At 30.2% G+C, this 12,640-nt stretch overlaps 1 protein-coding gene and 1 long non-coding RNA gene across 10 annotated transcripts in view; one reads left to right on the forward strand and one right to left on the reverse strand.

Annotated features, from left to right (window-relative positions):
- Window positions 1-12,640, forward strand: part of fusl (transmembrane protein fuseless) — a 132,679-nt gene that overhangs the window by 40,553 nt on the left and 79,486 nt on the right. For 5 of the 8 annotated variants that reach the window (XM_075368659.1, XM_075368654.1, XM_075368656.1 and 2 more), the window contains one exon: window positions 8,611-9,386. The exons of 2 other annotated variants lie outside the window; for them this stretch is intronic. In XM_075368659.1, coding sequence (XP_075224774.1) covers window positions 8,850-9,386 — 537 coding nt within the window. In that variant the 5' untranslated portion in view covers window positions 8,611-8,849. Of the gene's footprint in view, window positions 1-7,576; window positions 7,697-8,610; window positions 9,387-12,640 lie in introns of all 8 variants that reach the window. One more of the 8 variants, XM_075368657.1, reaches the window with a different exon arrangement.
- Window positions 1-12,640, reverse strand: part of LOC142326293 (uncharacterized) — a 170,519-nt gene that overhangs the window by 35,286 nt on the left and 122,593 nt on the right. The window lies entirely within an intron of this gene.

Genomic DNA, 12,640 nt, shown 5'->3' on the forward strand with positions numbered 1-12,640 from the left:
AACTGCAAATGGAAAATTAATTGTTTGATTTCACACAAATTTAAAAAAATATATTACTAAGTAATGTGACATAATTATAAGAAATGATTTGATTATTAAAAAAAATTAAAGATTTAAAAGATTAAAAAAACAAAATATTATTCCCAATACATAAATCATGAACATGTGAGAAAACAATCAAATTCACCCGAATGGGGCGAATATAATAAATATTTATAACGCAGAAAAATAGATCTAGAAATAATTTGGGGGAGGAAATTTGAAACGAATTCGAAAGGCAACTGTGAATAATTTTATAAGTAAGAATGTAAACAAAGTTCACTACTATTGCTTAATTACTATGTTATGGGAGTAACTGAAAAATAACATCAGAGGATTTTCATTTAGAATAAATTTCATAGATTAATTTAACATCTAGAACGTGAAAGAAAGGTAATCGCAAGAAGAAATGAAAAAGGAGAAATATTTGTTCTTTTCCTTAGGAAAAGTATATTGAAGAGTATAAAAAGTATATACTTTTGAATGCAAAAGATTTAACAGATAAGGCTGTAAAATAGTTAGGATACCAGAAACTGAATTAAATCGAAAGAAATAATCGGAGCTTAGCATATTTTAATATTTGTAAGAATCACTTCAATATTTCTAGCTGAATATTTTTCAAAATGTTTATGTTTAGATAACTTAACGTTAAAAATTTATTAAGATAATTTTTTAATAATCGATTATTGATTATCGCTGATATTAGTTATCTAATGCCAATTTATAAAATTAATAAACTGTTTCAAGTATTCTTGGTTCTAGCAATTCTCGACATTTAATAACCTCGTACAAGAAAATATTTTTTACATTGGACGGCGCGCAATTGAGTTTTATAATTGCAAAATTAATTTGTAATTTAAGTATTTAATCTATTTAAAATTGTAATTAAAATAGAGAATGCTCTAGGAGAATAAAAAGGGATCAGAGGTTAGAAGACGCGAAAATAGGTGTACAAGATTTGCTGATAACATGATGGTTTAGGACATGATTATTTAAAGATTATTTCATAATTAGAAGGTTAATTACGATGGAATAAAGGATGAAAATTAACATTATGAAAACAAAAAATAATAAGGATAGAAAACATACAGATAAATATTAAAAATTAAAAACACGACTGCCAAAAAAAAAACCATTGCTCACAAACATTGCTCTTATATATATATTTTTTTTTTCTTGATGAATCGAAGGAATACCATTTATGCACTAAGTGTCGGGCTCGCTCACAGGTTCTGCAAGATGTTATTAAGTATGTGTGCCTGCGCCATATCGACTAAACCCACTATCTCACCGACTCCCCCTCCCCGTGACCGGATCAGCAATTAAGCATTACGCGGCCCCGGGAGGAGGCGTTGAGCTCAGGGGTCCGGAGTCCCCGTGCATCATTACCGCTGCCCATCAACGCAAGCGCGGACAAACGGCGGCTTCGCAGGAGGCTGTCCTTCACCCCCTCGCTCTACGGTTCTTCTCTTCACATGGGATCCAGGACTTTTCCATGCTACTCTGCTTCGACTAGATCTGCTTCTTCCTAGCTCAGAGTTCAGGATTCGATAACTTCCCTCACAGACTTCGGATTAGTCGGGAAAGAGTGGCTACACATTCAATCACTCTTGCTTTTGGCAACTCTGGCGATCTGCGGTGAACTTGCCAGTTGCTATTCTATACCCCATATCCCAGGGGTCTCTATCAATCTCCTCCATAAGGTCTCTTCCATTTTGTCTCTTGACCTCTTTGAGCCAACCGCTGTATTCATTTCTTGCGGCTACGTTCTCCCTATATGCTGTGAGCCCACTTTCTCGGTCATTACGACTCTCAGCTCTTTGATATAATTTACGTGCTGCCCATGCTCTCCGGCGAAGAATGTCTAGTTCTGCCGACCACCAGTAAGAGCGTGTTTGTTACTCGGAACATTTACAACCATCCGGGATTTTCTGCATTCATCTTGTACGCTTCTAATGAATTCTTACGGCGTACCGTCCAGCTGTTTGCGTTGTATCACCTCTACAAATCTTCCTTCGATATCCTTGTAAGAATGCCTTCCCGACTGTTAACACAGAAGGTAGAGTGAAAAAGTATAGTTCGATGGTCAGACACGTTTTCCTCTTCGAGGATATGCCATCCGTAATAACGCCCAACTTGTCTCTTACTAACAAAAAAAAAGGTCCAAAACTGAACTCGATGGTCCCCGTTCGAATGTAGCTCCGTCACCATTGATACAGATCATTGCGCAGGAGTTTATCCGCTCGGCAGGTGCGTCCCGCAACCATTACGGTCATCATCCCCAAACTCGGGTGACTTCGCCTCTTTAATATTGGATAATTACTAATACAGAATAATTAAAGAGCGTGCGGGGGGTACAATTTTGTATATAGTATTTGAATAATTCTTTTTTCCAATTATTTAAATTTATTTAAATATATATATAGCCTATGACAGTCCCGGTAACGTAAGGATTCCAACGCGGGGTCATACATCTAAATCCGTTCAGCCGTTGAGCCGTGGATCAAACATATACCCTAAATACATTTACACGAACATATAAAATATGATAGCACGATGACAACAGAAGATTACAAAAGTGAAACCGAAATAAAAACTAAAAAAGCAATGGTTAAGGAAATATTTAATAAAAATATATAGTTAACATGTACTAATTGGAATTAGACTTGAACAAATTTCTGCTAAATGTTATGTTTAATACGAATATAAAAAGTGGACACTAAGACAAACAGAAATAGGCTGAAGGCATCTGAAAAGCGGACATATCGAGATCGTATAAGATTTAGCAGGACAAAGTGAAAAATGAGGAAATAAAGATTTGAATGTACCAAAATAGAAGCCTAATCAGAACGTTTAGGTTAGGAAAGACTGATACGTATCGTGAGAGAACGATTGATTAGAACAATTGTTTAACAATCAGTAGGAAGTGCAAAGAAGAGAGAATCGAAAAAATTAAATGTCATAAACAATACAAATGGAAATGGGAGCTATCAAAAATTTATCCTGAAATAAAAAGAGAATGGAGATTGATGTGGTACAAGGGGCTTACCTCAGTGTTGATAGAACCGTAATAGTTAACTTTTTTCTATCAATCTCTTTGTTTACACATCATTTGTGAGCTGAATTATTATTTGAATTTTTATTTGTTACTAAACCTAAAACCATAGTAGAAAAACCCAGTTTCTTCAGCCCTTATTTTGCGCATCTTTTTTTGAAAATAGATCTAAACTGAATTTCAAAATTTTCAGATATTTTTTTTTAATACGTAAAAACTCATCAACCTTACATTACCTCTTAATTTTAACTTATCACACAACTAAGTTTTAAAATTCCGGGTGATTCAAAAAGGACTTCACAAATTTAAATCATATAAAAATTTTAAATTACTCGAAGATTCGGTTGAGGTCGCAATTCATAGACAAACAAATCAAATTTGTCCCCCAAGTTCCACTTTTGCTCGATATCGCTTACATTTGTAATACGACGTACATCCCACCTGAAGTCGATTTCATTCCAGACTGTAGCCAATAAATTTGGCGTTACCTCTGCAGCTGCGGCGTTAATTTGAAAGCATAACTTAAGAAGATCAGCAGGTAAAGGTGGGGTACCCTGCAAGAAAAAATCTAGCGGGGTCAAATCTGGCGGGAAGCCATTTGATCATGCAATTGAACCTTCGCAACCAATCCACCGATCGAGAATCGAGTATAAAGAAATTCTTGGACTTCTAGACGGTAGTAAGGTGGTACCCCGCCTTGTTTATAGTAATGGCGTCCATCTTGGACATCATCGTCTAACTGAGGAATTAGAAAATTCTGAAATATGTCCAGATAAACGATACCATTTACGGTTGAGTCCTAGGAGAAAAATGGGCTGTACAGTCTTTGTTTGCTTAGGGCACAAAAATATTGACCATAGTGCTATCACGAATGGACTGAAAAGTTTCGTAAGGATTTTCGTTACCCCATATTCTGCAGTTATGGGTGCTCGCCTTGTCACTGATGTGTAACGTTGACTCATCATTAAAAATTAAATTGTCTAAAAATGTATCGTTGTCTGCAATTCTATCCATTATTTCTACACAAAACTGCAAACGAACAACTTTGTCGTCATCTATAACGTATTGAACCACTGTTAGTTTGACTTCAAGTGTAATCGTTTACCTAATACGCGCCAAACAGTCGTTTGAGGAATGCCACATGACACATGTTGTACAAACTTTTTCAGAGATTTTCCACAGCACCTTCACGGACGCGTGGGCGAGTTGGTGATTTTGTATGTTTAACCAAATAACCTGTCTCAAAGATGGTTTGGTGCCATGAGTAAATTGTACGCCTACTATGAGGTTCCCTACCGTACTATCTATGAGAATTGCGTTGAACTACACTTTCTGACTGCAAGTCGTAAAACCAAAATATACAACGCACGTTCCGCACCAGTAACTGTATCCATTTTTTGCTATAAGTAAACGTTTTGCTATGAAATGTAACCTCAACCGAATCTGTAAGTTATTCAAATAAGTTTTTATATGCTTTTAAAGTTGTGAAGTCTTTTCTGAATCACCCGTACTTTATTCCTTTATTGAACGGAATTGTCTAAGGTCCATGAAAAACAAAAAAACCTGCGACGTTATTATCGTTAATATGATTATATTTTCTTTACATGTAAATACATCATCATTAGGACGTACGATCTACAGTAATTTTATAATTAAATTAATCAACCAAACTTAAGTAATCTCTTTCTCGACCGAAACTCTCGATAAAATAAATTTCTTTCATAGTCGATAATTAACGATTCTCCAACATGTTCCATCATAACGAAGCTTTGATATCACTACGTCATTCTAACTGTATAAATCTACTCATATTTTCATAAAACAACGATTTTTGTTTCTGGAAACATTGAAAATTTTTTATAAAAACTTACTTTTTTCTTTCTTTTGTTTAAATCTGAAAACTTTCGTCTTAACTTTTTTTAACTTCGCCGTTAAAACTTTTGTGTAACAGTTGTAAGATCCACTGGAAAGACAGAAGTTTTTTAAATGTCTTTATTGTATTCTAAATTGTTTTATTTTTTACGGGTTCTAGAAATTGTGCTGTAAAATTTTATTTAACTTAATGTTAACTTTCTAAGTACGAGTATATAAAATCAAACTTCACAAGGAATTTTAAATTATTACAGATCTGTTCATGAATTTCTAGTTGATTAATTTTCTTTACCCACCTTGAATAATTCCAAAAAAGCCCATTTTTAACTTAAATTTTGTTTTAATTTATTACTTAAATTACTATTATATTTACGCGCCCATTAAAAAAAAAATTGTTTAACCGTACACGGTTTTTTTTTTTTTTAATTTAGAAAATAATTTTGATACCCGAGGATATCACCACGAAAACATTATGCCCACACATCAGGAAATATTTTACTGATACAAATAAAAAGCGAGTTTAGTAATGTTTTTTTTTTCTATTCATATAACAAATGCTACTTTGATAATATTTAAATTAAATTACAATAATTATATAAACAATAATATCAATAGAAGTTCAAGGATTATGTGATAGTGAAGGACGTGCGAGGTGGTAGAGAGTGGGCGAAAAAATACATAGACATTGAGAAAGAAACACGTATTAAAAGAGAAGAATAAACCGAGGAAAAAAAAATTATATAAATAGTAGGCATGACCTTTAGTTTAAAAAGTAATCTTTTACTCCGGTGTGAAACAGTTTTATTTTATCGATTCCAGTTTGTACTTCAGACCGGTTTTGACTAGGTAGTTATAATGGAAATTGTCAAAATAAGATTATGAAAAATACATTTTTTAGAACGGATGAAACAACCTTAGTCAAATTTTATTAACAAAATAAGAAAGAAAAAACTAAATTTTTGTAGGCGTTTTATGTATACACTGATTTTTTTCTCAATAAAACTATTATTATAAAAAATGTTCAAATTATCCATTCAACTATAAATAAACATTTATTGGTAAAAACACTACATTTTAATCTTCAATAAAAAAATTTATTCCTGTGAATTACTTATTGTTTATGTATTTTAATTTTACTTGAAGGTGAAGAGGAATTTAAAGACCGCAAACGTTCTGAATTTATTTTTATTTCTCATATGTTCTGAATTTAGAAAAAAAGATCAAAATGACAAAGGTTAAACAGTTGACTGCGCACAGCTTTCTAAACAAAAGTTTTACTTGATAATATGCTACTTGAAATAATAAAGTGAAGGCTATCATGGCTTGTCAAGAGCAAAAAATCGATAACATTATTCAACAATTTAATGTAGTGGTTCCCAAACTTTTCCGAGTCGCGGCGCTCTTTTTCAATTAAAAATTTTCCATAGCGCCCTACCCTAAGTAAAAGTATGACTACTCGTAAGTAAGAGATAAAAATAAATAAAATTCGTGTATATTCATTATTTTTTTACTTTATTAACATTAAATTAATAATTATAAATGATGTTTTGGTTCAATTAATTATGAGCTTTTACAAAATTTTACGGCGCCTCTGTGAAGAGGCCGCGGCGCACAGTTTAGGAATCACCGATATAATGAATAACGAGTTTAAGTTTAGGTTCCTTACAGCTCTTTACAGATAGATTAAAAAAAGTTATAAAATTATAATTATGATTCAAAAACTAAAAATAATTAAGTTAATTGAGATCTGAAGAATGTAGCAATCTTACATAGAACCAAAATTTATTAAGAATTTTTCAAATGAAATTATGAATTTTAACAATCGACATTTTTATAAAAAAAAATGTAATTTTTACTTAATTCCTTTCCTTTTTCCGAGATAAATAGTTGTACCTTAGAATAAGATTTTATGTTCAATCTTTGATTAACCTTTACTCAATTTTGAATTACTAGAAGATAGTATAGAAAAGATGAAAAATCTTAGTGTCTGATACAACATAACTTTTTTTTTAACTTTGAGCAAATGTAAAGCACCATCAAGAGAAGGAAAATTAGGAGGGGTACCATGAACTTGCTAAGTAAAGATTGTATTTTTTAAAAAGGATAAATTGAGATAAACAAATAAAATTTATTCACCCAAAATTGATTAAATATTTAGCAGTTTACTCTACATAATAATAATAATAATTTTTAATGTATACAAATTAAATGAAGTAGAATACATATAATTTTTTCTAAATATTAATTAGAATTTTAAAAAACATTCGAAAATTTCAAAAATAAAAAATGACGAGCAAATTGAGATTGAGAAGCGAAAGTTTTCCATTTGAGTAACGTTAACTACTTTTAAAGAAAATTAGCTCATCATTTTCTATTTTTAATTTTGTCGAATATTTGTTAAAATTTAATATTTATAAAAATGATACGTATTTTACTTCATTTAATTTAGATACATTTACAAGTAATTCACGTTACTGAAATGAAAAACTTCCGCTTGTCAGTCTCAACCCCTTGAGTTTAATAGTAGCTCGATTCTTTCCGATTTTTAAAATTCCAGCCTGCACATTATTTCAATTCCTTCGTACGCTGTAACTAAAATATTTCTTTCAGGTTTTCCCGATCGTAGTCGATTCACACGTTGCTACTGTAAACGTAACTAATATTCGGAACAGCCGTCAATAGTTCGACTAACTGTGTCAGGGTGGTGTTTGGTCCTTCCGGAAACTAACGGTAAGCGTAAAACCCTCCTCACACCGTAAAAAATTCATTGCTTTCAGTGTTGAGCCCGACCGGAAGCGAGGAGGTATACTTTTGCTCACCAGATGTACGTGCTGGATTTTGATTGAGAAATTGGTGTAGCGTATTAATAAATATGTTCCAAGACGCATGGTGATTTGTGGATAGTAAAAGAATAGCCTGTGGGTTATCGAGGTGACACAGCTGACATTCTATACGTCAGGTTTGGTACTGTTCGAGAGCCCAGGTGATCCGCACTCGAAGGTAGGTAGAAGAGTGCGATGTTACTATCTAACTATATATATAATTTTACTACAAGTGTACGCTTCTGTCGGAAAACAAATACATCTTTTCTATAGCTTTAAACTTTGAATGTTTTTTCAACAATACCTAGGTTTTGTGTAATAACTGGTGGTGTTAAAATCATGATAACTTGTAAAAATACAAATTATTTATTTATATTCAAAGAAATAATCGAAGGATAATTAAAAATATATGTATATCATTTATCTTTTTTTTTTAATGTTACTGCCTGTTAGTGGATATAGAGACCAAGTTACTGACAGCTAAATCACAGTTAGCTGTTTAATTCTCGGCTAAGTTAAAACATTTCTTTTTTATTTCTTTCATTTTATAGATATGTACAATACATGTTAATATACATATATAAATGTTACATATATGTCAAATTGCATATATAAATGCATATCTGAAGTAGTAACGATATATAAGGAAATGTATACATAAATACATAGATTTTTAAATTAAAATAGATTATAAAGTAATTATATAATTAGGCAATAATTTATGCAGAATTGTATAGTTGTTATTGTTATATGTTTCATTATTATTGTTGTTGTATTGTATTTATTAAACATACTACCAATGATGGTGGTGGGGTTTTGCAGCGGTTGCGGTACTCCACGACGGCGGTCACCACCGACAACGACAGCCTACAGACTACAGTCAGAGTGACATTGCCTCGCAGTCATGTCGGAAGGCATTTAGAAGCTGTAACGATCTTTTTATCGACGCCACCGGTCATCACCACCACGACCACCACCGCGGAGACGGCGACTGCAGTACCGAATTCATCGTCGACGTAAACAAGATTAGGTTCGGAGGATTAACAACCGGTGATAAAACTATGAGAGGAAGTACTGCAGGAATAACAGACGGTCTAAGAGGCACGTCCAAAGCCCATTATGCTGTCCTAACAGTATTAGATATGATATTATCGGCACTGTTTATATCGCCTTTAGTAGTGACATACTGGCGAGGTACGTGGTGTATTATGGATTATTACGTTTATCCAGACAGACCGGATTATTCCAGCTACGTTTCACTGGGTATCGGATTATCTGTTTTATTATTTTTTACGTTATTACAAGGTCCTATAACGGAAAATTTACACCCAGACAAACATCGTTTAACATATTATTTACTTTCACGTTTGTATACGGCTATATTTGGTTTCTCCTGCGTTAACTCTTGGAGAGGTGCTTGGATATTTCTTGACGTATTTACGGGCGACTCGCCCGATACCGTATTGGCGACAACATTAACGTCCGCTTTACTACTGGGATGTTTACGTTCACTTCGTAACATATCTGCACCACCGTTTGCCATAGTGACCGATAGAAGGGAAGGATATTTTGAAGTACCGACCATGTTTAGAATATCAGTGAGTACCAAATTTAAATATCAAAATATATAATTTAATCTATTACGTTATGTATATGTTCACATATTCAATTTCAGTATTATATTTTAAAATAATTGAATGTACTTATTAAAATTAACAGCTTAAAAATTAAAAGTGAAAGTAAGCTAAATTAACTGATGCTATTGGAATTATGAAATAATTTATGTATTAATAAACAGAAAAAAAAATCGATTTTATATTTTAATTACAGATAACATCAGTATATCATGAAGATATAAGATATATGATAAGTATATCATGAACTTTATATCAATAATCTTTAAAAAATGCAAAAACATAATTAAAAAGTAAAAAAAAGGCTAAAGAAAAATGTAAATAAATCTTTAAATTTAAAAATCAGAAAAAATTATAAAAGACTTCACACATAGAAAACAGAAATTCTTGAATAAAAAAAAAATCAAATTCAAAATTTTAGTGAAGCTAAGTTTTAAAATTTTCTATTGTTTTTTCGTTTTTTATTGTTATAAAATTTTTTATTGTTTTTCTAATGGGGAAAAAAATTTAAAAACATTTATAATAATATTTATAAGGTTTCAATCTTTAAAAAATTATTAGCAAAATAAAAAGATTATTCCTAATTTTTCGTACTTAATGTGGAAGTAAGATGTGTAATAACGACCTTTGTTTGTTAATATGTTATCTATTTTCTTTGTTTGTTTGTTATCTATTTATGTTTATAAGGATTACATGAAAAATAGATCTTTGTTAAAAATCTGTTGAACTTTGTTAAAAAACAAACGTTTACAGTTAAATATTTTCTAATACTTTCATTATACCCTGCTTGAATACTTTTCCTACATTCATTAAAAATTTGCTGGTGGTTCTTCTCTACTTAAAAGAGAATATATACAAATAATTTGTAATTATTTTTGGCCATCAGGCCAATAATTATAGTAAAGCAGCCTAAATTTAAGCGTATAACTAATTCCGTTTAAAATTTCGAGTAGTTTTCTAAAATTTTCTAGTTTAGAAAATCTGGCTTAGTTAAAATTAAACCTAAATTTTTCAATAGTCTTTACGAATCATTTTTTTTGTATTAATTTTTAACACCGTTGTATGCAGAACCTTTCTGTTAGCAGAAAACCATTTTTTTTTTTTTTTTTTTTTTTTTAATTAAAATATTTATTGCATTTTAAACATGGGTCAAACTTTTTTTTGGGAAGAATACTCTCATAATATATGGTAGAATAAATTTAATTTATGTAAAGACATTTAAAAATTGATAACCATATCAATGACGAGTAGTTTACAACTGATAGAAAAAGTGTAATTAAGTACAACTGATAAATTAGTAGATAATATTAACTTCATGTATATATTGATAAATTGTCTATATGTAAATTAATAATAACTTTATATATTCTTTTTAATTAATAATAAATTCATGAACTTGTATTTATTTTTTATTGGACAATTTTACATCAATTTTTCTCAGAATAAAATTCTTTACAAATTTTTTAATTAATTTTACGCATTTATTGTCATTTAACAAAACTTTTGTATTACAAATTTAAAAAAAAAATATTTTTAGACAACAAATTTTTCTCTTTGCTTCAGATATTATGAAAACTACTAGAGAAATGATTCTGGAACCTATTTTAGTCAATCAATTTGTCAGGTCAAAAACCATAATGTTTATCCTTAATTTGGCTTCCTAGAAGTTTAGCATGAATTTATTTCACTCTGCCCAGGAATCACGGCGAAATTTTTTGCTAGCCATAATTCGTTAACGAAGCGTTTTCGAACGAATATGAACGTTTTTCATTATTTTTGCTAGTAGAATGAGCGCAAAAAACGGCGGTAACACTACGTGAATCACTCTGTATTTGCTATTATTATTATTATACACCGTTTGCACGGTTAAAATGATTATTTAAAAATAGTAATGTACTATTATTAACTAATCATCAAAATATAATGAATAATTGATTTGTAATTAATATATACATAAAAATATAACTCCAATTTTGTTTTAATGAGAATACTATGTTTAAAAAGTTTTTTTTTTTTTCATTGATATATTTTATATATTAATATATTTCTTTTCAAAACCATTCTATTTTGGATTACTATATTTATCAACAAAATAATTATTTAATTTATTAAAATATTTTTTGTAACTAGAACTTTTTATATTTAATCGGAATAAAAAGACTATACTACCTCTTACAGTATAATTTTTAAATACAAATTATGTACATTTTTGAACAATTAAATTCTGATTTATCTTTTGCTTGATTCTTTTATGAGATTACGTGCTTAATTCCTATGGTCGTTAACCCAAATGGAAATTTTTAGAGTATGAAGAATGCCATGCCTAACCGGGATTCAAACCCGGGACCTCCGAGTGAAAGGCAGAGACGCTACCACTCTTGCCACGGAGATCGGCAAATTTTTTTGAGTGTAATCAATTGATAAATTTTGAGTAAAAACATTTTAATACATTGCAGAGAAAACGAAAAACTTACATTTTTTTACAAGATTTTTTTTAAAAACATTGGTATGAATAAAAGAGAGAATACTATTGTTTATTGATATAGCCTATTTTTAATTTAAAATGTATATTGAAATATTAAATGCCAATTGGTTTACACGATCAAATAACAAAACAACAATAATTAAAAGTATGAAAATTAGTGAACATGATACTAATGCAAAAATCTACATGGAAAAAGCTGCTAAATGTTCTTCCAGAATTCCTTGTAATTAACCAATAAATTAAAATAATACGCATATAATTGTAAAAATATGTGCGCGAATTTGAAAAAAATTGAAAGCTGATTTTCTAAAAAATAAAATAAAAAACTATATTCGTACAGGATTTTTTACCAATTTTTAATGTGATTATTTTTCATTGGAATAATGTATTTTTGGAATTAATTTTCTTTGGATTTTATAAAAAATGTCGAAATCACCCAACCACTTATTTTTTTTTACTGATAATTGATTTTATTTTCACAAATTTTCATTTTTTAAAATGGTTAGATTGTAAAATAACTTCAATATCGTGCACAAAAAAATCTCCTTTTTCCGACGATTATTTAGGACTTCTATGTGGATTATAAGGACTTTTATGTGACTTGAATGTTTTTAATATAAATAATTTTTTCCATATAGTTAAATACAATAATAAAGGGGTATGGATTTCTAAGCAATGCTAATTTTTCTCATCATCTTCTAACAAAAAGGTTTATTTAATTATAAAACAATAT

This window comes from Lycorma delicatula, chromosome 6, assembly GCF_047948215.1.
Source record: "Lycorma delicatula isolate Av1 chromosome 6, ASM4794821v1, whole genome shotgun sequence".
In the NCBI taxonomy this organism is placed as follows: Eukaryota; Metazoa; Arthropoda; class Insecta; order Hemiptera; family Fulgoridae; genus Lycorma; species Lycorma delicatula.